General features: G+C 34.7%; 1 protein-coding gene across 2 annotated transcripts in view; it reads right to left on the bottom strand.

Moving 5' to 3' along the window:
• Window positions 1-25486, bottom strand: part of ADAMTSL1 (ADAMTS like 1) — a 380756-nt gene that overhangs the window by 148015 nt on the left and 207255 nt on the right. For both annotated transcript variants that reach the window (XM_074282966.1, XM_074282967.1), the window contains exons 14-15: window positions 10873-11174; window positions 3410-3539 (exon numbers count right to left, since the gene is read on the bottom strand). In XM_074282966.1, the coding sequence (XP_074139067.1) occupies window positions 3410-3539; window positions 10873-11174 (432 nt within the window). The remainder of the gene's footprint in view (window positions 1-3409; window positions 3540-10872; window positions 11175-25486) is intronic.

The following is a 25486-nucleotide window of genomic DNA, read 5'->3' as shown; positions in this document are numbered from 1 at the left end:
ATGAAAGGCTTCTGGAGCAGAAGTCAGCCAAGAAATTGGGATTAGAGAGGTTCAAGATGCCGGTAGAGAGGAGACATAATTAAAAAGCTTGACATGATGGCAAGTCAACAAGTGTTTTCTGTGCAATAAGTATTGTGCTAAATGCTGAGGATAAAAAGCAAGGGGAAAAACATGATTCCTGCCATTAAGAAGCTTCCATACTAATGGGGGCGACATCATCATCATCATCATCATCACTAACATCAATATAGTGTTTTAAGGTTTGCAAAATGGTTTTTCTTACATTAATTCATTTTATATAAGTACCAGGAGAGGGAGGGAGAGAGAAAGAGGAGAGAAGGATTGAAATGAGAATGAAAGAGAGGGAAGAAAGAAGAAAAAAGGGGAGAAAGGGGAGAGAGAGAGAGAGAGAGAGAGAGAGAGAGAGAGAGAGAGAGAGAGAGAGAGAGAGAGAGAGAGAGAGAGAGAGAGAGAGAGAGAGAGGGAGAGAAGAGAGAGGAGAGGAGAGGAGAGGAGAGAAGAGAAGAGAAGAGAAGAGAAGAGAAGAGAAGAGAAGAGAAGAGAAGAGAAGAGAAGAGAAGAGAAGAGAAGAGAAGAGAAGAGAAGAGAAGAGAAGAGAAAAAAGGGAGAGGGAGAGGGAGGGGGAGGGAGGGAGGTATGATGGAAGGCTCTTTGAGAGAAGAAGGAAGATATGTGAACCAAGAAAGGCCTCTCAGAATGGATGGTTTTGAGTTGAATCTTGAAATAAGTCAGAGGAATGAAGAGGAATTGAGGGAATAGAGAATTTCAGGCATGGAGGAATAGCTATTGAAAAAAAGTATTGAAGTAGGAGAGAGATTGTCCTTTTTAGGGATTATACTTCCCTTACAGTATTGATGAAATATATAGAGTGCATCAGGGAAATTAAGACTGTAAAGGTAGGAAGGGGCCAGGTTATGAACAGCTCTAAATGCCAAATAGCTGACTTTAAGTTTGATCCTATATGTAACAGAGAGTAACAGGATCTCATTGACCTTGGGGTGGGGGTTACATAGTCAGATCCATGTCTTAGAACAATTGTTTTGGTAGCTGAGTGGAGTATAGATTGGAATGAGGAGAGACTTGAGGCAGAGCCCAGTTAGAAACCTAAAGTAATAAGCAAAAGGTGATAGGAATTTGAATAATGGTTGTGGTTTTATGAGTGGAGAAAAGGGGATATATCTGATAGATGTGAAAGTAGAAATGACAAGATTTGGAAGGATTTGATATGTGGTGTGAAGAGCCAAGAGTGACATTAAGGTTGTTAGCCTGGTACTTGGGAAGATGATGGGAACCTCAACCATAATAGAGAAGTTGGGGAGATAATGAGTTCAGTTTTGAACATGCTGACTTTTAGATGAGTTCAGGATATCTGGTTTGAGACATCTAAAGGACAGTTAGTGATACAGTTCTGTTCCTGAGAGGGCATATGACTGTGCTTGCCTTCATGCTCTCCTGCACCAAGCCCCAAAGTGAAAACACAGTTTTAAGGATTACAAAATTTATATAGTACTTCACAGATTACCTAGTTCTTCACAATTGTCTCATTTGATCCTGACAATAATGCTGCAACAAGACAGGCAGCAGAAGCATTATTATCTTTAATAAATTACTAAACTGAGGCACAGAAGGATTAAATTACTCTGAAGAGTGCATAGCTCTTGCTTGAGAGAAGGAATATAGTATAAACAGGGATGTGATTGTAATTGTTTAATAACCTGCACTGTAAAAATGCAGAACATCTAAAATTTAACCTGCATTAACCTTTTTTTCCTGTCATTTTCTTAAGTCCAGAAAATCAACAAAAGAATAAATCAAGCCCTGATTTGTACCATTTAATGATTTCTGAGGTGTGAATAATCACATTTTCTGAAAATTTAACAATAGGCTTTCCAGAACTGATGTGAACTGTCATTAACACATTCCTGTGATATGAGCTAAAAAGGCATAACCATGAACTCATGGATTCAAATTTTTTCTGTGCCTTAGACCTTTTTCCTGAATAAAAGGAGGATATGGTATCAATAATATCTCAATAGTATCTATTGTGTAGATTCTAGGAGGCTCACATGAAATAAAATTGTGTAATGTGTTTGGCAAGCCTAAAGTACCCTATACAAATGTCAATAGTTGTTATTGCTATTGTCAGTAGGAAGACTTGAATGTTTGACTCCTCAATTTAGGTAATTCAGTGAATGGAATCCTTATCCTTAAATCCAGAAGACAATGTTCAAATGTGGTCTCAGACTCTTACTAGCTGGGCAAGTCACTTAACCTCTGTCTGCCTCAGTTTCCTTAACTGTAAAAGGGCATTATAATAATATGTAGATACCAGAGTTGTTATGAGGAACATGAGATAACAGTTGCAAAGAGCATAGCACCTGGCATATAGTAGGGGCTCAGAAATGCTTCTTCAAAGAAATCTAGTACTCTCTTCATTGTATGACTGACACTACTTCCATAAGTAAAGTACATCAGCTCGGGAGAGTATGTTAAACTCCTGAGAATGGCACTTAGGTACCATTTCCTCAATTTCTGTTACACCATAGGAAATAACCATCCCTGAACAGACATGGAAGTAGTTACATTCAGAAGCTAAGTGTTCCTTGTACATCCAGGATATCAACTCCTTTGTGCAGGGACATTTTTTTTTTTTTCATCCCATTAGCAGATATGAAAGCCTGGCTCAAGTCCTTTGAACTATTCACTTGCAAAGAAAAATGACACATCGGAGTATTATGCTATAAAAGAGTATCTGAAAAGCAAGGATTTTAAGACACCATAAAATTATGTGGACTTTAGAAGTGATTGGATTGATTAACTAAGACTTTAGATTGTGTAATAATGAAACACAGACAGGACTCAGTAATGAAATGGCCTAATTGATTTTATGCCTGTGGAATAATAACACAACCCCGAGAGAGCACGGTATAATGAATCTGCATGCTGTGAGCCTACGGATTTCACAGCGGATCAGTTATACCACCCAGATCCTATGGCAAGCCCCGGGTTTCTAAAACACAAACTCCCCACTCCCAATGCCCCGAGGTCTAGGCTAATTAGTTAGAATGGTGTTAGAGCCTGGGAGAACAGCCCACAAGCATCATGGATACGTTAATAATCTGAATGTTCCTTCCAATGCACGGCAGCGGCGGCACACGGGCGCACCGGCCACGACAGCCTTCTGGAGGACGTGAACGCCCACTGGGCTAGGATTCAAAAGCCCTGGTTTCAATTAAATTTAAGTGGATTCAACTAGAAGTTTGAGCTGATGCTAATTGGTTTTCAAAACATCGGGTAACAATAAGGGTTCTGCTTTTCGGTGCCTTTTAGAAGGATGCACGCAGCCTGGCCCCTCGCTTTTCAGAATGTGGGCCCACAAGTGGCTTACCTTGAAGGGCAGGGATCCAAATTGCAGGATTTCAGGAGCTTCGGTGGCCGGCGGCTGGTCACGCACAGGCTTTCATCTGCAGTCTCCCGCGTCTGTTTATTCAGGCAGCTCACCACAGCCTCTTGGACACCTGCACACAAATCACACCATCAGGCCACGGGTGCAGGGAAAGCTCAGAAATAGGGTGATGAAGTGTAGACAAGGGAACCTGTGGGAGGTCCTGGTGGCTGGTATGGATCCTGGAGCCTGTCAGAATGGGCAGTTCAAAGTTCAGGGCTGCCAATCTCACCAAAAGTCACATGATCAAGGGAGAACGTGGTCAGAGTTGCGGCCTCTGAACGTGTGCCCCTCAAGAAGGGTAGTAGCCAAAGGAAAACAGACCAATGGAAGCTCCAACAAATATAGCCCCGTAGCGCTGAGAGCCATAGCAAACAAGAGGCCACCACAGTTTGACCACCAATGGTGAAAAGTGATAATTTAATGCAGAAAAAGGGCAGGATGTTAAAAAAAAAAAATGGCCCCATGACCATGACACTTTGTATTTTCTTCAACTGGGGATTATTGTACTTGAAATGAAAGCCCAAATCAACGGTATAAGATCCAACATTTTGTAAACTGAAGTCACTGTCAAAGAGTTGTGTTCTTTAGTGGTCTCCTAGGTCGAGGCTTAAAGCCTTCCCTGCTTCCTTCTGATTCTGGCTCATTGCTGCAGAGACCTGGGGCAGGTTTGAAAGTTGGAATGAAGAAAGGGAACTGAAGAGTTATGATGCTTAATTCCATTAAAAAACGCTCCTTTTTTTTTTTTTTTTTTTTTTTTTTTTTTTTTTAGTTCACGAACCTGTCCCAGTAGAATAGGAGTCTGAGGGTTTCTTGGCAGCCTGTGTTTAGGGGCATCCCCATCTTCCCCACTGTAAAGTCTGTGCTTCAGTGCCTAGGACTCAAATGGGTAAGAGCTTTATCAACCCCTCCACCCTTGTTGCATACTGTATCAAATAGCAGCAATTGGCATTTTTAAAATACCAAGAGACACAGTGGAATCTGCTTTCCCAGTGATCTTCTAGAATAACTTAGACACTAATTTATCTGAGATAATTTAAGGACAGTCCTAAGGAGAGAGCTAGTCAGAACACTCATTCAAATATTTATTCAAATATGTACCTATATATGTAATATATTATATATAATGTATTTATAAATATGATACAACTATATAGTATATATCTATAAGCATATATAACTATACAATGTAACTATAATGTGTTATATTGTCATAATGCTCTACTGTATATTTAATTATATATATATCTAACCAGAAAACAGTGAAAAATATACATTATATATTATATACATGTACCCATGAATAAAGTCTTACTTTGAACCCCCTCAGTGATGTGGATGTGAACTTATGGTATTAAAGGATATGCAAATTCTATTAGGACATTTTAGGCTGGAAAAACTTTTTATTTTGTTCTAGTGACAGGTTCATATCTGCCATTCAAGGACCAGTCTACATAAGGAGTTAGTAGGCTCATCAGCAGAAGGCTAGAACCAGCTGATAATTTTTTTTTTCTCGGCCACAACAATTTACAAAGACTTTTTATTATGGCTCAGAGGGATTGCAGTCTATGATAGGTGATGGAGGGTCAAGAGAAATGAAATCATAGATTCTTGGAGCCTAGGAATATACATATATACTTAATATGTGATACAACATATTATCTAATGACACATAATATCTACATCATTGGAGGAAATACCAATATCCATAAAGTGCATGAAAATATTGATATATGATTATGTACTTAAGCATTAGTTATATTTTCATTTTAAAATACTATAACAACAACCAATTTGTACAATGTTTTAAGATTTACAAATTAAACAAAACAACCTCAAACCAGACCTGTAAAAAAAAAAAAAAAGGAAATATTATAATCATGGAATAGATAAGGAAATAGATATGAAGAGGATAAAGAATTTCTCCATAGTTGGAAGCAGGATTTGAATTTAGGCTTTTTTGTCACTAAATCCAATAATATTTTACTATCCTCTCCTAAGTGCACGTTTTTAATCCACACTTTCTAATCAAATCTTTCTTTGTATTCACTTGCCATTCATCATCAGTTACTTCATCACTATTAGCCCCTTTTAGAGTGGAAGCCTTTTTAGAACTCAGTTTAGAAGCCTTTTGTCTCTTTTTCAAATTGAAAAAAAAAAATCTTGATCTCATCTTAAGACTCACAGATGAATTTCAACACTGATCTACAATGCTCATTTAGAATGGCTCTTGTTAAAAGTATTTGGTTATTGTCTATCAAATCCAGACATCCTCTTCTTCCTCTGTAAGCAAGCCAAAATTTTCTCAAACAAAATGTTTGACAGCAACATTTTAATTGTTGCCAAGGGAGCACTCTCTCCATTTCCATCCCTTGTGACTCTTTAAGAAATGAGGTTCAAGATTTAATTTGAATCTTCTTAAAGTCAAAAAAAAATTCCATGTGATGTGATATATGAAAGGGTTTCATTGGTTAGTATTCATATTAATCATTATATATAATAGATATTGCATGTTATTGGAGACTTGAGTAATGGTTGGACGATCACTTGTTGGACCTTAAAAATCTGAGTTTTCAGTTAAACACAAGTTGTATGCACCATAATAGTTCACTCTAGTTTATTTTTCTACATATCTGGCTATGAAAGTTCTAAACAATTTTATGTGTATGAAGAGATATGTGTCTATGTATCTAAAACAAACTTCCACTTTTGTTAAAAGACATGTTTACAGGGAAAATGGTTATAAAAGGTTATGTTTACAACTTGGAATTTAAGGTTTTTATCTAAAAATCCCAGAAGAACAGATACAAATGAATGTGTCATTGATCTCATTTTAAAACCAATTTTTTAAAAGACCCCAAGCCGTATTCTTATTCATGTTTTAGCATCTCAAGTATCATTTTTAAAACATAACCCAATATCTGTTAAAGTGAAAAAGAAAATTTGGAACAAACAAAAATTTTACTGAAGAATTGTATGGTCCTCTGAATTTACATTTAGAAGACTTGGATTTAGGACTTAGCTCTGCCACCTGTAAATTGTGCTACTCACTCACCTTAGACACATTTCTTTATTTTTCTGAACTTCAGATTCTTCATATAAAACTAAGATAATACTGGAAATACCTATTGTGCCAGGTAACCATGAGACTCAAATATGCTATGTATGCTAGTCAATTGATGAATCAAGTATTTTTAAATTGTTCTTGTTATGCCAGACACTATACTAGGCTCTGGGAATAAAATAAACAATCCTTATTCACAACATGCTTCCATTCCAATAGGGGAGACAACCCATAAAGTGCTTTGTAATTCTAAAGTTTATTGCATATTATTCTACTTCATGTACTATATATTGTCTGAGTCAAACTAGACAACTTGCATTTTCTTATCTCCATGTTTTCTTCACAACATTTCCTGTATTTTAAATGAACTTCCTCATTCCAATTGATCAATGATGGACAGAATCAGCTACACCCAGAAAAGGAACACTGGGAAATAAATGAGTGTAAACTATTAGCATTTTTTGTTTTTCTCCTCAGATTATTTTTACCTTCCGAATCCAATTCTTCCTTTGCAACAACAATAACAACAACAACAAAATTCGGTTCTGCACATATATATTGTACCTAGGATATACTATAAGATATTTAATATGTATGGGAATGCCTGCCATCTAGGGGAGGGGGTGGAGGGAAGAAGGGGAAAAATTTGGAACAGAGGGGAGTACAAGGGATAATGTTGTAAAAAATTACCTATGCATATGTACTGTCAAAACATTTATAATTATAAAATTAATTTTAAAAAATAAATGTACTTCCTCCTAGCCATTTCTCCTTATCAAAATTCAACCCAGCCTTCAAGACCCAGCTTCTATGTCATCTCTTCCAAAAAAGCCTTCCCAAATTCCATTTTTCCCTATCACAGGTGATCTCCCCCTCCTTTAATTCCCATAGCACTTTGCTTGTATCTCATAAATTCTTACTATATTCTCTTTGGTATTATACATATTTGTATGCATATGTCATTTCTTCTACTATACTATGAGCTTCTTGAAGGAAATCAAGTGCCTTAACTCTCTGAATTTACACACATCTCTCCCTCTGTGTCTTAAAGTAGTAAGCCTTTTATATACATTTCTAACCACTATCATTATCACCCAAATGAAGAAAAACTTTCATGGTCAAACCACCAAGGAAAGAACATGTAACAAAAAATGTCCTGGGAAAAAGTGTTTGCCTTTTTTTTTTTTTTTTCCTGAAAGATACTTGATCTCAAATTCTTTATCACCTGGATTTTGATAAAGATCTATTTGTTTAATATTTAAGCATTACAAAGCTGATCAGTTTCAAAGTTGGTATTGAGGACAACTGTTAGTTCATATATGGGAAAATGACGTAAAATTAGGAGGTGATGGTGGGAGCTAGGCTACAAATCTAAGAGGTTGGGATTGTTTTCAATCTTCCAGCAAATGGGATTTTCAGTGGTTATATCTACCAGAATAGTATAATTGTTAGATGATATTTGATGACAGCTCTGGGAAATATGGCCACTAACGAAAGGCTAAATTACTAACTAGTTCCTTCTGGTTGCTACCTCTGTAAGGTGAAAGGTTACTTTTGCATCTATCCAGTTTCATCTCTTGAGATTACAAAAGCAATAAAATTATCTTGACCTGTATTGCAAGCAAAAAATTGATTTAGACTCTATTCACTAATCCTGCACATTTTTGGTTGACTTTGGGTAAAATGATTAATATATATATATATGTGTGTGTGTGTGTGTGTGTGTGTGTGTGTGTATACAAATATATGTATGTATGTGTATATATAAACACATATATTTGTAAAATCTCCTGGGTAACATTTTGGTGGAAGAACAAAGTTGATGAGACAATAAAATGTTGCTGTCAAGCAATGACTTCAAAATATACATTCCATATAATGAAAGGGCTTTTTAAAAGTTCATATGGACATCATATGAACCATATTTCCATGCATATTTTCACCACTTTGGAATTTTCAACTCTAGAATTTTAGAAGTAAATATTACCTTGGCACAGCAATACAACTATAGGTAAATGTGTTCAGTTGTTGACAGTTTGAGACCTAAGAAATTTCAGTAACTCTCCTCCCTTGGCTTTTTAAATGTATAATTTATGTTATATACAGACTCAGCTCCTACACGCATGGATCAAGTGGTACATCAAACATTCAGATCTTACTTCCAAATCAATGCACGTAAATGTTTCAAATTAAATACATTCCATATACATAATATACTTTGGATCTTATGCTCCTGGTTGGTCAGTGGAATGGTTGGATTTTTGAAGATAAAGGCATGTAGTTATTTATATATTCCATTACTGAATGTATTTTTTCCATCTGCTCATAAATTGGAGGCTCAGCTTACTGTAGCTGAAACTCATGACTGCCTAGGTTTAGTTCATATATAAATATCATTTTTTATCATGTATATTTTTCTTAGGTTAGAAACAATCATTAATCAATCCTATCATAGAAATTAGGGATGGAAACTCAACTGGCTCATCCTCTGTTCATCATTCTGGCATGGGAAAGGGACCAAAGACTATGATAGTCTTTCCATTAAATCTTTCAGTTTCCTTTGCTCTTTGTGATAACAGAGTCTTTTAAAGCACTCACTTCTAGTTTTGTATGAAGTGGTGCCCTGAAAATGTATGAGCAAGCAATACATGAGTGGTTTTCCAACAAGCTGTCTTACAAAAATCAGCTGGAAGAATTTAAACTTTTAAGTACCAGGACTCACCATTAAAACCTTTTTGAATTCCAGGATTTGAAATTGGAAGACTTGGAAACAAACAAGAGTCCCAAGGTCAGACTATTAAACTCCTAGTAAAAGACCTGCTGTATGACTGTTTTCTTCTTGCTATTGTTCCCTTTTTCGTTCCTTTTCAACTCCACTGTAAGCTCTTTTGTTATATTTATTATTCCATCCTCAGTGATGATGAAAGATGTCTTTGAAAATGCAATGCTCAGAGGATTTCTTGTTAGGATTTTTATATTACCTAATTGGGAATATTTGGTAATGAAAACAGTTCCTGATATTGAGACCCTTCCACACCCAAAGGACTTTATTGACTGCCAATGAGTTTGGTTGGCAGGGATTCTCCCATGTTTTTCTATGTCACTACTTTCTTTTTAGCAAGCTAGAAGTGGGGTGAAGCAAAAAGGTGAGAAGAGGAGACCAGGACAAAATGTTGATGCTGTCACATGTATTCTTATTTAGCAACTCACAACACCAAAATCATTAAAGATAATTTGATTTAAGCAATGGATTCTAGAACCTGCTGGTGAATAGGAAATCCATACAGGATGTGATAATAGAACTTCATTTAGCTCATGACTTTGACCTTAAATCATTCTCCAATGACAAGGAAATAGTGACTGTAGAGTACATAAAATTCAAGAAAAAATATGTTTTAGTTCTAATCCTGCTACTAACGATGTGATCTTGTTTTAAGTTATCTTATTTCTCTAAGCCTCAATTCCTCAATCTATAAGAGGAATAGACTCTTAAAATTCCTTTTAGCTCCCAAATTCTAACTTCTAAGCAGATATATTAAAGGGAAAGTTCATGCAATAGAAAGAACACTGGGATTAGAATCAAAGATCTTTTGGCTCTATCATCTACACTATGTGTGGCTTTGGGAAAAACCCTTTCCCTTCTCTGTTCCCAGTTTCCCCATCTGTTAAAAAAAAAAAGATCACAATGTTTATGCTACCAAATCACAGCACTGTGGTGAGGATCAAATCAGATAACATATTTAAATAGCAATGTAAGGTTTAGATCACTGTCTGAATAGCTTCAGGTTCCTCTAGGGTTAATTATCTCAGCCACATATAACTGTTAATTGTCCAAACATTTTAAAGTGTCCCCAGGAGGCACAACCTGTTGATATAATCTGAGTGTCTAATAGTTCAGTGGGAATGTGTTGTTGGAAAGGACAGTCATATTTCTTGAATTTGTATCACATATATTGAGACAAGAGCATAGATAAATGATATTGCATGTCAAGTGTTCTACCATGTTTATGTCAATGATATTTCCCAATCAGCTGTACTGAGACTATATTGTGAATCATCAGAAAGACAACCATAAGTAAAAATATTAGCTTCATGGGCCACTCACGGCTGACAGCATGAGACCCAGTCAGGCCAACAAAAAGAAAGAGGAATACATCTGCGTTTCATTTGGTCTAACTCTGTGTTAAGACCTCTTTCCTCTACTCCCTCCCTCCCACCATCCTTGGAACAGAGGCAGTAAACTAATCTTTTGCACAGCACATTTGCACACAGAAAGAAAACATAAGGAGAGGACAAAACATGGGGAAGGGAAAGGGGTTTGAGCCAAATTTGCCCTTCTCACCTCCTCCACAGGACTCGGAACACTCCGTGAAGCCCTCATACTCCCAGTCATACAACTCATCAAAATCCTGCAGGCTGCCATAGAGCAGGTCTGTCTCTTCAGGGTTATACTCAGAAATTTCCCCGTTGCAAGGTCCGGCATAGCAGGCGCGCTGGGACACCGGTTTGGGACCTTCGCATTCATCGACGGGTAGATCAGCCACAGATTGGGAGAAAGACAGCAGCACCTGACACTTCACCATCCTCACCTGGGTACCCACACCACAGGTGACCGTGCAGGCTGACCAGGCCTCAGGGATGAATCTGCAGCAGGCAAGCAAGCAAGAAGACAAGATGAGAAGTCCCGAGAGGGACAGCGTGGGGGGGAGAAGCTGCAGCATCCCTCATCTGAGCGTGTTTGTGGCGACCCACCACCCTGTCTTTCGGATGGGGCACATGAGACGCAAGGCCACTGTCTCCAATGGGTTTCTCCACTACTGTTATTTGAACCCTCCGCTGCAAAGCATTCCAGTGACACAGACCACCTGCTGCTTAGGGGTTGCCTGGCCTTCTGCTTTGCACCCCCAGTGTTAGCTCATCAGGGCAGGGAATTTATTTATTCTCTCCCTGCTCTAAATACCAGCATTTGTGCTGCAAAATTCTAGGAATTCTTACAGTGCAAGAATGATGATGCTAATAAATATGGTATAATAAGCTCAGGGAATTGGGGGAGGGAGAATAGGAGGATTATTTTTTTAGTCCAGACTTCATAGTCTGAAACTTGTTCTACTTTTCTGTGTAGTATGCTTTTCAAAACACACACACACGAATATATACATACACATATATGTATATATATACATTTACATGAACTCATATATGCAAACATGTACATGTATATCTGTATATATATATATATACATATATATATATATATGTTTATGATTCTGGAATAATGAAATGAGATATGGAGACATCATAGAAGTCATCCTGTTCAAGATCTTCATTTTATAGATGAGAAAAGAGAGTGATTCACTAAGAGAGTGATCTTATATCTATAATCTCACACACACACACACACACACACACACACACACACACACACACACATATATGGAGAGAGAGAGAGGGAGAGAGAGATTTCCAAGAATGTAGGGATGTAGGGAAGCCTGATCCTCACACATTCTTTGAATTAGTCTGAACTCTGATTCTTTTTATAAAGTAGAAAAATGCTATGTTGTAAATTTAGACCCACAGGCACGCCATAGTAAATGAGTGGTTTTGTGTTTGTACCAGTTTGTTTAACCCCAAAAACGAGCTATTAGAAATTTTCCACACTTGTCAGAACTATTTTCTCAATGCTTGTCCAGAATCCGGGGTGATGCCCCAAATTCCAACACAATATTTTGATATTTCCCAGAAGAATTCAAAAGCAGTGACCATGGGCCAGAACCAAAACTCAGAAGGAGCCAGTGACCTTTTCTTTTTCTGCTTAGTACAATGTGTGGCACAAGATCTTGGGGATGACATTTTGAGTTCTCCAAGATTTGACTGCTTTCATAGGAGGGCCATGCAAAATACATAACAGGAACAAAAAACCTGGCTCCCATTTTCTTTACTTGGCAGGAAAGGAAAGAATTGATAAGAAGGTCATAGCATGAAACCCATATCAAGTGCAAACGTTTCATGTCTAGTTTGGGGAAGTTGAAATCCCACAGAAAAAAAAAAAAAGAGTCCAAGGTTTCAGGCTCAAAGGAATATGACACTGATCATCTCTGGGCTTAGGGTTATGTCCTGCCAAGGTGTATGCAGCAGAGAGGATATGGCAGTAAGAGTGGGGCTCCACCCAGAGCAACAAACACAACCACAAATATTTGGCAAGCATAACTTAAAAGTAAGACTTTGTGAATATCTGCCTGCTGGGTCACAGTACAGCTCTGTCAGAAGGGAGAAGGAGGAATAAATGACCCCACAGGATCTCTTCCATGGAATTTCTCATAAACTTTACTCCCTTATTATTTCATTGTGAAGCTGATTTGATTGACTATTGGGGTTCTCAGAGATTTAAAACAAAAATGATTTAAAAAAAAAAGATATGCATAGCTTTAAAGTCATGTCATTCTTAGAAACTTTCAGTGGTCTAAAAAGAAAAAAACTCCATCTAAAATGACCCTTCTCCCAACCACCTCACACACCAATTTTACATGAACATAGACACATCTGACTCACTATGTGAATATATCTCATGGAAGCAAAAATGTCAAAACAGAATTTTATTTTTTTAAGAGTAAGTCCTTCACTAAAGTCTTCCTCCCTATGATCTGGAGGTGATTTTAGCATAGCACAATTTCTTGCAGGTTCCAACAAACAGGAAGTCACTGAATATGGACCCCAGGAGTGTAGTGAGCAGGTCTGTTTCCTGAAAAACCAGACTACCTAAGTTTCAAGATGCTCATCACAAAATCAATTGCAAGGTTATAGACTTTTTAGCTACATCAGCTCTCAAACATAATTTAATAAATCATAGATTGCTTTGTATATGTTTTGCTGAGGGATTGCTCACACTGGTAAAACCATAGGTTCCAGAAATATTCAAGTACTGAATTAAACAAGCAAAAGAAATCATACTTATGTGCATGGCAATCCTGGCCCATAGGAAGTACTTAACAAATGCTTATTAACTAACTGACATGTATAATTCCATGGAATATATGTAAAAAATTAGGTCAAATGGCAGCCTGCACATCCCATTTTAGCAGTCTCATTCTTATAAGCAACTTATTTTCTTAATAATATGATGATGTGTTAAGACATAATAGCCTGATTTAAGGTTCTACCACTGTCATGTATTAGCTAAAAAAGTCACTTGGTTCCCTAGGCAACTCTTTAAAAGACTATACATTGCAGAAAAGTAGCTCATTTGTAGATATGATGAAATCACAGCTTTCGAACAAATAGTATGGTGGACCATCAATATATTATTGGAGAACATGCACAAAAATTGTCTAGGATGAGCAGGCATAGGTGGCTAGGATTTCTGCACTATTGGAATAATGAGAGAGCCCACACTAATGGACTTACAAATCCACTCAAATCATAATATGGTAACAGAAGGATTTTTGACAGTTAGGAAGATAATCTCAAAGGAAATTATTATTTTATGATTTCATTTCACTGTTCCATAAATGCTATTATCTATTATGATACTATAGCCCATTCCAACCTGTGGCTTATCAGACCAGTATGAACTTGGAATGTTCTGCCACAGATTGTTTGCAGATCATCTATGACAGACTATTGAAAAAAATTATTTATAGCAGGGTCATAGAAGTCATTATAGAATTTAGGTTGGAATGGGCTATGATATCAGAATAGATAGCTGTCTCCAAGCATGGAAGAACTTAAATGAGAAGTATATAGGATAAGAAAACATGGATCCATTGATATTCATTAAAAGACAATTTGCTTTTAAAGAAATGCTCTTCTTTAATAATAATTTTTTTAAAATGTTAAAATAATAAATTTGTTTAAAAATTAATAATTTCATACTTTCAAAGAAGTATTACATAATACACACTCTCTTACTTCTAACAGGAGTTGGGATTTCAAAATTAAATAGTTAACAATAAAATTATTAAATAGATAATGTTTTCACATAAAGATTCTCCCTTCAGCAACTTATCCCAGCCTCTTCTAAATCCATATTTACGATTGGTTACAATTAGAATAGAAAAGGCAAGCCTTCGAGAAGGTTTTAGGAAGTTTAACGAAAGTCTGTAGGAACTCTGCCTTGAGCAGTGGTTGCTGAGTTTTGAACTTTAAGATAAAATGTTGAGAATAATGTTTTTTCAGTGTTGATCATTTTGATGTGACACACACATATATTTACATGTATGCACATATTTTCTTAAACTGTGGTTTTTCTTATTGAAAAACATAAAATGATGTTTTAATTGAAATTGTAGTTGAGCAATTTCCTTCTCTTTTGTTAGCATATTGTCAAGAGATGGCTTTTTATAAGAAACTTTTTCCAAATCTCTTAATTCTAGTACCTTCCTTCTGTTAATTATTTTCTATTTATCCTGCATATAGTTTGTTTCTATTTGTTTGTTAATTAAGAGTAGGGATTGCTTTTTGCCTTTCTTTGTACCCCTAACTGTAAATATAGGGTTTAACATAGAGTATTGTTTAACAAATGCTTCCTGAGTGACTACATTAAGATGTGTACTATGCTTTAAACAGATTGTCTTAAACAAGTGGAGTAATTATATTATTTTGTGAATCATCTGATTGGTTACAGTCTTATTACCTCTTGGGTAGGAAGTGAGGTGAATAATTAACATTGTTTATGTTCTTGAATTAAAAAAAGATGTCTTGATCAGATCTGATACCACATAAAATCATGAGATCATAGAAGTTAGAGCCTTAGAAGAGACCTCAGAGATAAGCTAGATTAACTTCTTAATTTTTTAAATGTGGAAACTGAAATATAAGGAAAATATTTATGGAACCCAACTCTCTGGTTTCTATAAAGTCTTGAAAATTAAATATACTTGTGAAATTCAAAAACCATTTGCCTATATTCAAAATAAAGTCCTTTATTAGAGAGAAGAGGAAATAAATATCAAAAAAAGATTAAATAGAAACCCAAGTCTTTCATTTGCTAGTTGTTCTTCCATCACTGTGGTTATTAACAATAGTTAGATTTTTAGAAATGGCATTTTTGTTTCTTGGATTTCATAGACATATACTTTATAAAATATAATCCATTCACTTTCTAATTATTTTTCTTACTGTATATAATAAACTGGAATTAGTTTTGGAAAAGAAAAATTTTATATTGGTTATATTCTCTTCCTCCCCCAATTATATTGTATTTACTTGTTTCTGTATATATAGCATCCACTATGTATATATAGCATTGAATTGAATATAGAGATGTAGGGATGAATGATTGTAGGAATCTTTAAGGATAAAGACTATTTAATCTTTGTTTTTCTGCTCCTTCTGACTAGTACTATGCATTCCGAATACTAAGATCTTTAATACATAAAGGTTTGTTGAAATGAATTGATGTATATTTAATACTTTACCACATAATAAATTGTCTTCCTATATTGGTAAAATTGCTTTGACATCATTTAATATAAATGTTGCTATATAGATTTCAGTTATCATCACAATGCCAGTCTATTGCTCTGGTTTCTGTACATAAATTGTAAAATGCAGAAGAATCACATAAGGAATATTTCATTCTGGTAAAGTTTTCCAAAATCACTTTTAACATTTGAGTTATAACACTGCAGGGCTTATGTTTTATTTATTTATTTTGGCGTTGTGGGAGTGAGGTGGGGAGGGTAAGGGATAAGGGTGGTGAGAGAGGAAGAGAAAAAAGCTGAAAAAGACCACTAGCCACAAAGGAATCTAGAGAACACTATAGCTGAGGCAATAAAATGCAATACAAGTAATTCTATACTGAATTAACAAAAAGACTTTTTGTAAATCTGCCATTTAAGACTGTAGAAAAGCCCTCACACTGCTTTGGTAATAGAGCATTATTTGGTCTGGCTGCATCTTAAATTTAATTCCACCCCCTTTCAGTTTTACTCTTACTCTTTTGGGCAAAGCAGTTTGCCCTTCCAGAAGAAGATATAGATGCTTACAATATCATTTGTGGCTTGTCTTTGAAACAGCAGGAGTGTGAATCCTTTAATTTTAGCAAAGTTGGCCATCAAATTATCAAAAGCTTGCAGATTCAGTGGTAGAAGAGATAATTTAATCCAATTTTCTCATTTTATGGGATGAAGGAAGTAGGGAGTGAGGGTAGGGAGGGGAAAGGGGGAAGAACTGAAGTTTAGATTGGGTAAGTCATTTGCTCAAGGTTTGATACCTTAATGGAAATAATTGGATCTTGAACTTGGGTGTTATAAGTGAAGAAGTCCAGCAGTCTTAGACCTGATGACACTAAGTAAAACTAAAAACTAAAAGACTATGGGGTGAGGGAAGGACTATGGACACAGAAATGAAATAATATGAAACTTCTATTTCTGAGTTGTCTTTGTTTTCCATTTCACTATCTGAGATCTTATTCTAAAGCCGTGCAAATACAGTGCTACCTTCAGTGAAAATGACAGGTCAAGAGTAGATTAAAAAATCCCCCCCCCCAAAAACAAACAAACAAACAAACAACAACAAAAAAAAACAAAACTCACCTCACCAATATGGGAAATGCAACAATAGAGATGCAAGCATTCAGTTCATCTACTTTAGGGATTTAAGTGAATATGTGAGCTCTCTAACAACAACTACCCTTAAAAAGAAATCTAGTAGATAGAAAATAAATTATAAAGCAATAATTATAAGAACTGGATGATGTCGATTTTAAAATGGAAAAATAGATAATTGGAATAGATGAGTAATCCAAGAATAGAACCTTGGATATCTAAAATAATAGGTTTAAAAAAATCAATATTACCAAATATTGGGAAGTGGAGTCATAATTGACTAAAATTGAATTAATGTTTGGTGAAAAATAAATTTGTTTACATAAGTTACATAATATGTATGAGTAATAATATGCTCAGTAAACTCCCAATAAACCAATAATCTAAATATTAACAATTAGAAGAAAAAGGCATTTTATATTTATCTTAGTTGTAGGAAGGAGAAATACATTTAAATGTTACAAGAAATTTTTGGATCCAAAGTTGAAGGATTTGAATAGACTCAAATAAAAAGAGTTTACATAGCAAAAAGCAATATTTCTTAAATGGAAGAAAAAGAAACAAATTTGGAAAAATCTTTATAATAAATATATCTGATAAAAATCTGACACTAATCTGTTATTGGATAAAAAGCACAAAAGTAAATCACTTGAAGAGAACAGAGAAGCCAGAAATAGAACCTGGGATATATAAGAGATCAATATCTGATAAACTCAGGGTTACAAAACTTTGAGGAAACATGAAGAAATATTTTTTTCATTAATAATGGAATAACAATTGTTGTTCCAACTCCCAATGGGGGAATATCAAATAGATGATTTTAAAGGAAGAAAAATAAATTAATAACCACTTAAAATATTTAAACCAGGAGTGCTTAAAATTTTTACTTCTTTGTTTTGTACCCATTGTATATGGGTGAAACCTAAGGAAATCTTTTCCAATAATGTTTTTAAATGCATAAAGCAAAAGATATATCATTACAGAGAAGATATGGGAAAGGAGCAAATGCAAAAATGTTTTTAACAGCTCTCTTTTTGGTGGCAAAGAATTGGAAATTGCAGGGTTACCCAACAATAAGTTGAACAAGTTGTAGTATATGATTATAGAACGATAATAATGTTCTATAAGAAATGATGAGTAAGAGGACTTCAGAAAAAAATTTGGAAAGACTTAGATGAATTGATGATGAGTGAAGTGAGCAGAACTAAGAGAACATTGTATGTGGTAACTAACATTATGCAATGATCAGCTATGATAGCCTGAACTCGTTTTGATAATATAGTGATCTAACACAATTCCAATAGACTGTGATGAAAAATGCCATTCATATCCAGAGAAAGACCTATTGAGACTGAATGCAGATAAAAGCATATTATTTACACTTTCCCCCCTTTTTCATGATTTTCCCCTTTTTCTGATTTTTCTTTCACATAATTAAGATGAAAATTTCTTTAAAATAATTCTACATGTATAACCTCTATCAGATTGCTTGTTTTTGGAAGGGAGAGGGAAGAAAGGGAAGGAAAAAATATTTGGAATTCAAAATCTTATAAAAATTAATGAAAATTATATATACATGTAATTTGAAAAATCAAAATGCTACTAAGTAAAAAAGATAATATATTGGAATGTAGTTCTTAAAACATATATTAAAAATAGCTAAGTTCCCCATCCCCAGGTTAAGAAACCCTGATTTAAACTAACAATGAGAAAAAATAGGAATTAAAACATCTTTGAGACTGAGACTCACCAAAATGGCAAAAAATGGCTAAAGATGATAAAATTTAATGTTGGTTTGCTACAGAAAAATATATTATTGGGATTGATTATAAATTTGGTATAAGTTTTTTGGACAATAACTTGGCAATCAATGTACAAAAAATGTTATAAGGTCATTTGTAACTTTTGACCACTAAGCAATCTTTCTACTAGGAATAATATCAAAGATGATATTAAAGGATAATATATAAAAGCCAACTATCCATATAGGAACCTATATGTCTTCTTTATTTTTACTATTAAAATAGTGGAATGGCCAGTTAACCACTTAGGAATGGTTGAATGATTTGTGATATAGCAACATGAACCATTGCTGCAAGATAAAAACGAAAGCATCTGAGCAATGCAAAGAAAGATGAAATGATACATAGTGAAGACAATAGAATGAAGACAATACTTCCTTACAAGTAAATAAGACTTCAATGCCTAATAATACTGAGGAAGGAGAAAGGAATCAGAAGACTTTGCCTTTTATTAAGTTACTATTATAGTTTTTCACCTTGAAAAGATAAACATGGAGTTTAGATTTGATGGTTTTATTGTATCTTGTTTACTTTTTAATATTGTTAAGTTTATAATAACTGTTAAAATTTATTTAGATCATTAAATAATCATAGCATCTTTTGATTAGAAAGGGACTTAAGACATTCAGTTAATCCTTTCACCTTCAAACAGAACCATGCCTGAGCCATCACCAGACAAATGAGAATCATTCCTATTTTTAAAATCCTTCTGTCTAATGTATTTAACCAGGGTGGGGAAATGTGGCAAATTTTCTCTTTTATTTCTTTTGGCTTGTGATTCTTTAAAACAGATAAAAATTCACATTGAGTCAGTGGTGCAAGGTTAGTTTTGAGACCTTAAGCTGTGTGTAGCTCCTTACTTTTGACATTCCATTTCTGATAACATTTTCTCTGATTGTTCCCTCTATCTAGAACTTTTCTCCCTTCTCATCTCTGCCTCCTAACGCTTCAATGGATCAAATGAAAATAAGTTTGTATAAAATGAGTACATCCTTTTTGGATGTCTATTCCCTCCCTGTTCCTTTAATTATGATTGCCTGTCTTCCTTCAAGTCTCGGTTAAAATCATAACTCCTGAAAGAAACCTTCCCCAGTTTTCTTTGTTTTAGTGTCTTCCCCCGAGGTTATCTTTAACTTACTATGTGTATGAATGTGTGTGAATGTATATACCTATGTACTTATGAATTACATGTATTTTTTTTTGTATATAGCCCTATGAATGCTTTCTTTTCCATTAGACCATGATCTTGTTGAGAGTAGAAATGAATTGGGACTTGTTTCTGCTTTAGTGTCCTCAGTACTTAGCACATTGCCTGGTACTTAGTAGGTAAGTATTAAATCCTGACTTGATCCAAGCAAAATTTTCCAAGGGATTAGCTGTCTAAGTCACTGATTTCAAAACATAGCATATGGAATTCTTTCCTTTGTAATAATTGCCCATATATTCAGGGGCTCCCTATGTACCTCAGCCATATTCTTGGTCTTTTGTACCATATAATATTTCTTAGCAAGACAACAAAAATATTCATAAGAAATTAAATAGCCAAGATGAAGGACAGTTTTGTTGTTGACACTAACAAATACATCTAAAAAAATCACTGACTGGCAGCAAGTTATTTTTCCTAATTACTATTATGTAAATGTTGTGGAATAAAATCTTAAAATCCAAGATACACTTTTATTTTTTGAAAGGAAATAATATAATATAGACTTATTAAAAGGAATCTCTCTGCAACAGTATCTTGTTTCTATTCTATTCTCTTCACTATGAATCATATCCATTGTTTTTATTATTGCCTAAATTTGTCTCTTCTTTTAAAAATATCATAGTTTATTTAGTAATTCCCTAATGGCTGATTGACCATGAAAGTTGTTTCTAGTTTTTTGGGCTTTTTTGTTTTTCTGCTAGTAAAAACAGATCAGATATCTATGTGTCTGTATAGATAGGTTTTTTTTCCTTCTTTTCAATAATTTCTTTGGAATGTAGGAGACCTTTTAAGTGGTCAAAATCTATAGTTGTTTCTTTAAATCTTAACTTTATCCTAAGAATGATATCAAAACGAAGACCTATGTACAAAAAGAATTCATAGAAGCTTCATTGGCAATCCTGGCTGAATAAAATATAAAATATGTTCTTAGCAGAGGTGTGCAGGGAAATGTTTAACAACTGGTTCTCCAAAGCATTACACATCTTAAAGTTTAATCTTCATTATTAATTCTCTATCACTTCCTTAATTTAGACAATTAATAAAACAATAGTTCAACTTCTGATTTGTAGTATTTTCTGATTTCACAGATATAAATGTTCATACTGAAAATTTAACAAGTGGCTCCAATTGCAACTGGTTCTAGTACTCCTGGATATAAGAAGAGTGGTAGAATGGATCCAAGAGAGGAAACAGAGTGAGAAAGACCTAGATTCAACTATAGCCTCTGGCACTTACTCATTATGCTACCCTGGGAGTTAGCTTCTAAGTGCCCTGGGCCACTCCCAATGATTTCTATATTAAGTCATAGCTGCAATATGATCTGCAGTAATGGAGAGAGTTCTCACACTGGAAGTTCTTCACCCAGATAAAATCACAGATTCGTTGAATATATTTACATATATTAAAATGCATTAATTGCTCTAGGAAAAAAAAGATGAACACGAATAGCATGAAGTAATGTAGAGAAAGTAATATAAAATTATACAAGCTAAAAACAATAGAGTAAAAAGAACATATTCCACACTTACCACAATTACATAAAATTACTGCTAATAAGAGTAAGAAAATTTGACACATACACACACACACACAATCAGACTGCAATACTAAAGTGAATAAATTGCTGTTGCTTTTAAGTTGATAAACATTTTTTTTGTTTTACAACTTAAAAACAATTGAAGAGTTTATAGTTTTGCATGTGATTTTTTTGTCCTATCTTCTTTATTTGATTATTGATAGTTGTTACTTTTGTTTTAAAAGGAAGACTTAGGGTCTTCAGATTAACAATTGTTATTTGGATTCTTTAGGATGCAATTCTCCTTATTTTTATATGAGAACATCAACAACTCATTTTTGTCCCCCATAAGGAGGCTAAAAAACCAACCTTTCGAAAAATCAAGTGACTAGTATTGCAAGCACAGAGCATTTTCATCAAATCTGGAACAGGAATGATATTATTTTCTTTTAAACATGGGGGTCTCCAATATTGGAATTTATTAATATGACTTGTTAATATCCTCTTGAAGCCCTCAATAAATACTTTCTTGATATGTTTATAAATGAAGATTTTGGAAAAAGAGAAGTCTTGTTTTACTTCCAGAGAACACTTTGGTTAGATGTAAAGAGAAAAAAAAAATAGGAGGGAAGACAGTTTGACATTTGGTAAGCTTAAGGCTGAGTTTATGGTGTTCTTTGTGATGAATGACCCAGAAGGGTCTGATGTTAAGAAAGCATAATTAGTAGTTTTTGGATGAAGTGGAGAATCTATGAAGAGTAATTGGATTTGTATGTAGGCAGAAAAACTGAAGACAAGACCAGAGGGATAAAAAACTAGAAAATTTTCTAGATTAAAACAAAAGTCAGAAATAAAATAATATTTCTTATGTAAGAAATACATTTATTCACTTTAGGGGTTGGTCCTGGTATGATAAACTAACAGTCTTTTCCTGGTATAGGAATATCTTATGGCTTTCTTACTTGTAGAATGCTAATTTTATGACTACAATAAGAGACTTCACTACCATTTCCTATTAGATGTTCTTCAACAAGATATTTTAAAATGATTCACCTGCAAGAGGGTGTCACTTTTTCATTTAGCTTGTATGTCAAATTAAAACTGTATTACAAGTATGTGACTATCAAGTATCAACTTAATCTTGATAAAGCACGAGTTTCCATGAAACCCAGGCATTTTATAGAAGAAAGGGATTTATTGATGGCTGAAATCTTTCACTAGTCGTTTTCATATGTCTCACAGATAAAATGATGTTTTTCCTCTGGTGGGCACAGAAGACTGTATTTAACTCCCCACTCCTTTCTGGACTCTCCAGGACTTCATAAAGATAGTTTAGCAAGATGAAAAACCAAATGGACTATAGGTAGGTAGGAGTACATACAAGCAGGATGTGACAAATCTGAATGTACCAAAATAATTTTTCTGGGTTTTCCTGCTTTTAATGTGCTTATAATAAGCCTTGGAAACTGAGGGCTCAGCACTTGTATAGTAGTGAATTTACCTCCCACTTGGCTTTTTGGGTTTAACCAGACACAGCATGGATTCAAAATTAGGCATTTCTTGAGGTTGGTTTGATCGTTACAAAAAACATTTTGCAGAGATCAAAATGTCATGGCTGCTTTTACTAAACCCCTTTCTCCCCCCCTTTTTTAACTGGGGGGTGAGTAGATATCAGCTTGAAGCCAGATTGTAGTTTCAATGCAAAGCTGTCTTTTTTTTTTTTTTTAACTTGACTTTGATAAAAATCTCATTTACTGCAAATGCTAAATCCTTTTCAGGAACTATTTCTACTTCATATGAAATAAAGAGTTTATCTGGCATGTTGTGAGAATTTCTTTCTACTAATTCAACATGTTTGCTGTGGCTTTCCAGCTAAAGTTCAGTTAATTAAAATAGAACTTAATGGACTTAACATATATTGGTGGTGACAGGGTCCATGCTTTATTTTGGCACAAGGCAATTCCATTAATTTGTCTTTGTCACTCTCTAGGGCACAGCTGAGCGATACAATTTTAGTTAGCTTTTTGTTAGCTTTTGGCAAAGCAGTGGGAGAAGCAAAACTGGTTTTGGTGGTAAAGCTGAAATTTTGAATAAACTGGCTTGCTATAGAATAATCTGGTAACCGAAGAGGAAAATAATCTTTTACCTAGAGTTTTCAGTGGAATTTGCTTTTTGTATACATGGTACCAGTCAAGTAAAGAAGCCAAGAATATTTTACCCCAAATGTTGGAGGAATGTTAATAATTAATTTACATTGTAGTACAGAAAAAGGATTACTTTTCCTCTTCCTCTTCCTCTTCCTCTTTCTTTTTCTCTCTGTCTCCATCTGTCTCTCTCTATTTCTCTATCTCTTTCTCCTCTTCTCTCTCTCCCTCTCTTCCCTTCTCTTCTCCCCTCTCTTTCTCTGTCCCTTGCCAACCCTCCCCCACAAATGAGTAGCTTCTGTCCCAGAGTTCTGTATAACATAAACTGAAAAATCCAGTATGTAGGAAAGATATCAGTGGTTTCTGCAGACCATTTCCCCAGCATAGAGTTGGAAACATTGAACCCTATCTCAAATAAGACTAAATTCCAGTGACTTGATCATTTGTTCTGACTAAAGATGCCATCCCCTCCACAACTTTATTTCTCTGTAGTATTAATTAACTTTGCTATCATAGCCAGATTCCAGTCTCATTTTACACATGCTATCAATTTGATTCAGGCTCATTTTGTTCTCATACTCAATCCCTTCTGCATTCTTCCTTCGTTCTTTATTTAAACTGTTGGGCTACTGTGTCTCGGCCAAATCACTGCCATGTCTCAGCTCAGACATGCATGACATTCCCACACATAACATTGGATATAGTCTGGAAATTCTATGAAAAAAAAATCATGATTGGATTCTCTTTCATCAGACACCACTAATATGTACTATGTCTTTAACTAGACTTCAAGGACTAGTAATTTTGTTGGTTTAAGTTTTCCCTTCTCTGTTACAGTTTGCAGATTCTAAAACAAGGAAAATTATGGATTTTTATGGACAAACAATTCATCATCCTCAATTTAACTGAAAGATTAAGATCTCTGAACTTTGCTGGTTTAGCTCTTTGACAATAGACACATACTTTTAGCATTAGTTCTGGACTTCAAGTCTATCTAGGTTGGTAGGTCTTATTCTGCTAATATATTCCTTAAGATCTCACAGGCATTGCTAGACTATGATAATGATAAGTTTTTAGAGAGGGATTTTAGTGAAGACTATGAGTCTTCATAAAACATTTTAAAAACTCTCTGGATCTTTATACCTGCTTTCTCTTGATCAGAATTCTAGACATGATTTTATTCTAGTTAAATTTGAAGAAATTCATCACTTGAATTTAATAATACTTGGGAATTTTCTTGGCCAAGGTTACCCATATAGTATTGGGAAAGATCACAATTTCCATTTATAGAAGGAATATTCATATCACTCAACATATCCATTAAGTCTTATATTGGATCTGAGATGAACAATTTTGATATGAACTGGATTTGGGGGCTCTCTCTGTAACCATTCCAAGAACTTGATTATCCAATCAAGGAATATAATATTTATTGAATACCTCTATGTTGTGGACATGTATAGGAAATAGGTCCTGCCCTTGTGAAAGAGCAATCTCAATGAGTAAACAAAACATAGAAAAGTTAAATGAGATCATAGGATTAAATTTCATAAGTTCCAAATGAATGACATAGATAATAATACCCATAAAATACTACACAAATAAGTTGTTATTATTGCTTCCACATTTTGTAAATCTGTGATATGGTTGGCTTAGGTGATTCCTACTAAAAAATATATTATGGACTTTCATGCTTTTATGAATTATTGGACCTCCAAAAAAACTATCACCAGATGATCAGCC

The sequence above is a fragment of the Sminthopsis crassicaudata genome, chromosome 1, assembly GCF_048593235.1.
Source record: "Sminthopsis crassicaudata isolate SCR6 chromosome 1, ASM4859323v1, whole genome shotgun sequence".
Classification (NCBI taxonomy): domain Eukaryota; kingdom Metazoa; phylum Chordata; class Mammalia; order Dasyuromorphia; family Dasyuridae; genus Sminthopsis; species Sminthopsis crassicaudata.
This window is presented reverse-complemented; position numbering and strand designations above follow the sequence as displayed.